At 43.4% G+C, this 2461-nt stretch overlaps 1 protein-coding gene across 1 annotated transcript in view; it reads right to left on the bottom strand.

Annotated features, from left to right (window-relative positions):
- Positions 1-1566: 1566 nt before the first annotated feature.
- The window catches only part of LOC105805750 (melanoma-associated antigen B1-like), a 34865-nt gene continuing 33970 nt past the window's right edge, over positions 1567-2461 (bottom strand). The window contains exon 5 of the mRNA XM_012638700.1: positions 1567-2363. Within this exon, the coding sequence (XP_012494154.1) occupies positions 1567-2363 (797 nt within the window). The remainder of the gene's footprint in view (positions 2364-2461) is intronic.

Below are 2461 nucleotides of genomic sequence, written 5' to 3'. Positions count from 1 at the left end.
GACTTCACCAGAATTTAACCCAAAGCTTGTAAAATTTACATCAAGAACGAACAATTCCCTTCCATCTCAGAAGCACTCCCAACAAAAGCATCCTTATTTTCACTTATTTCACTACCAACAAAATCCAGCCTTACCGTGAAGTTTTGCCAACATAAACAAAGCAGCCTAATTAGTGGAATAGGCTCATGACTCTACCAGGTGAGGGCAAAGAGTGCCACCCCAGTGGCTTCTTGGCATCTCACCTCAAGGGAGTATCACCCTTATTTCTCAGAAACTCTCTGGAGACAATATGTATAAAAAACCTAGTGTGCATACTGTGTTCAACTGCACTGGGACAAGAGTGCTGTATTCTTCCATTCCTACTCCAGGTAGAAATTCCCTCTGCTTTACCCATGATCCCAAAGTTAAGGGCAGTTTTCCATTCTAGGCTTAGTCTCTCAACTATAAGGCTTGCCATCTGAAGGTCTGACACCTGCTCAGTATGATCACAACCTCACCTAGCCCACCATGGAGCTAACTTAAAATGACCTTGCAACAAGGGATTTGCAATGTCCTATACCACAAAGTGCCTTGGCTCAGGGAATTTACACTTGATTTTTATCACTTGGACCTCCTCCCACCAGCCTCACTCCTTTTTTATTACTTGTCCTGTACATGTTAGAGTGTATCACATCATCTTCCTTTATAATAACTACTCTTAGAGTCTAAAAATCTATGGACAGGGAAAGGGTCTTCTTTATCTTAGCACCATCACTACTAGCACAGAGCGTTCCAAAGAGCAGATGCTCAATTAATGATAGGAATAAATGAGCCACCGAGCAAGGAATGTAATTTATTACTCTTTAATGTTATTGCATTCTTAAATATGTTAAGGAAGACCACATATATATCTTTGAATTTTACAAAAAGAAAGACAAAAGTAAATGAGGCAAACCAAAAGTTGACTATGTTTTGCTTTCTTTTCCTCTATTTTAACACCCCAATTATGTTTTGCAAGGGTCTTACACACATTTCCAAGAAAATCCCCATGCCAGAGCCATGTTTTCTTGTTCTTCAACTCCCAAAAGATTCAAAGATTTTAAAAATGTATCACACAATACTGAAACTCTTACTCTTAAACCTGAGAACAGCAATAAATGTATGATCCATGTCATTCATAAACATAGATTCTGAATCTAAATAAGCATTCTATTAAAAGGAGAACATTTCAACACTAGGGTGATCACATGGCAGAAATACTCACCAGGGATTAGGGGGATGAGGGGGTAAATCCACAACTAAAGGACAGGGGGAGCACTGTAGCGGGTAAGGGCATGCCTTTAACTCGCACTTGAGTGAGGCAAACACATAAAGTGTAACCATAATGTTTGTACCTTCACAATACCCTGAAATAAAAAAATAAATAAATAAAAATAAAAAAGGCGAACATTTGAAAGATACTAATGTATAAGAAAAACACAAATAAGATACATATTATGATCTTTCTAGCCACATCTCAGACTCTCACTATATAAAAGGTTGGAAGCTAGCCTCAAAAACAAAGTGGAGAAGCTGTCTTAGACCTTACTAGGGGTGGGACGAGCGGCTGCGGCTGGCTGTGGCCCAAGGACGTGCACTAGCCCTGGCAGAAGTGCCAGGCCTGGCTGCAGCTCTGGCTCGGGCTCTCTCTTCCTCATCTCTCAAAGCCTCCTCATAATGGAATGGGAAGGCACTGGGGACGGTATCATAGACCTTGGCCAAAAACTCCAGGACTTTCATCTTGCTGGTTTCTGCATAAGCTCTGGGACCCCACAGGAATTCATAGCGTGGAGGATCACTATTGTACACCTGCTGATACACCAGATATTTTTCCTGCACCAGATCTTGGGTGATGAGCTTTCGGGGCTCCCCAAAGATTAAGTGCCTGCTCCCATCATAGACCCCCAAAACATTAAGGAATTCCCAGATATCTTCCTCAGTGGCAGAGTTGCCATTTAAGAAGATCACAGCCAGGAGAGGCATCAAAAGCTCATTCTTGGGAAATTCCCCGTCACCGCTCAGACTTCCATCATCGTTGAGGTCTAGCTTACTGACAAGGGTGTAGGACTGCCCACTAGGGTTGACTTCTTCCTTCAGATCAAGGCCAAAGACCAGCTCCAGGCGCTCAGAGGCTCTCTTGAGGATCTCAGGAAAGTGCTTCTCGTACTTGTTGTTGACAGCCTTCAGCATTTCTGCCTTCTTAATGGGCTCTTTCTTTTTATACTTCTCCAGCAGGAAGTGCATTAACATTCCTGCCTTTCTGGTTAGAGGATCATTTTGAGAGCTCTCACTGGAGGACGAGGCCTCAGAGGAACCTGCATTTTCCTGAACTCGGCTCTTGGCACCTCTATCAGATCTTGTGCGTGAAGCACCTGCAGCAGCAGTGGTGGTGGGTGGAGCTCTCTGAGGCTTCTGGGAACTGCCAGCAGCAGGGGAGCTGGGG

This window comes from Propithecus coquereli, unplaced genomic scaffold, assembly GCF_000956105.1.
Source record: "Propithecus coquereli isolate 6110/MARCELLA unplaced genomic scaffold, Pcoq_1.0 Scaffold132, whole genome shotgun sequence".
NCBI classification, from domain to species: domain Eukaryota; kingdom Metazoa; phylum Chordata; class Mammalia; order Primates; family Indriidae; genus Propithecus; species Propithecus coquereli.
Note: the sequence above shows the minus strand (reverse complement) of the source record. Positions and strands in the feature narration are given on the sequence as shown.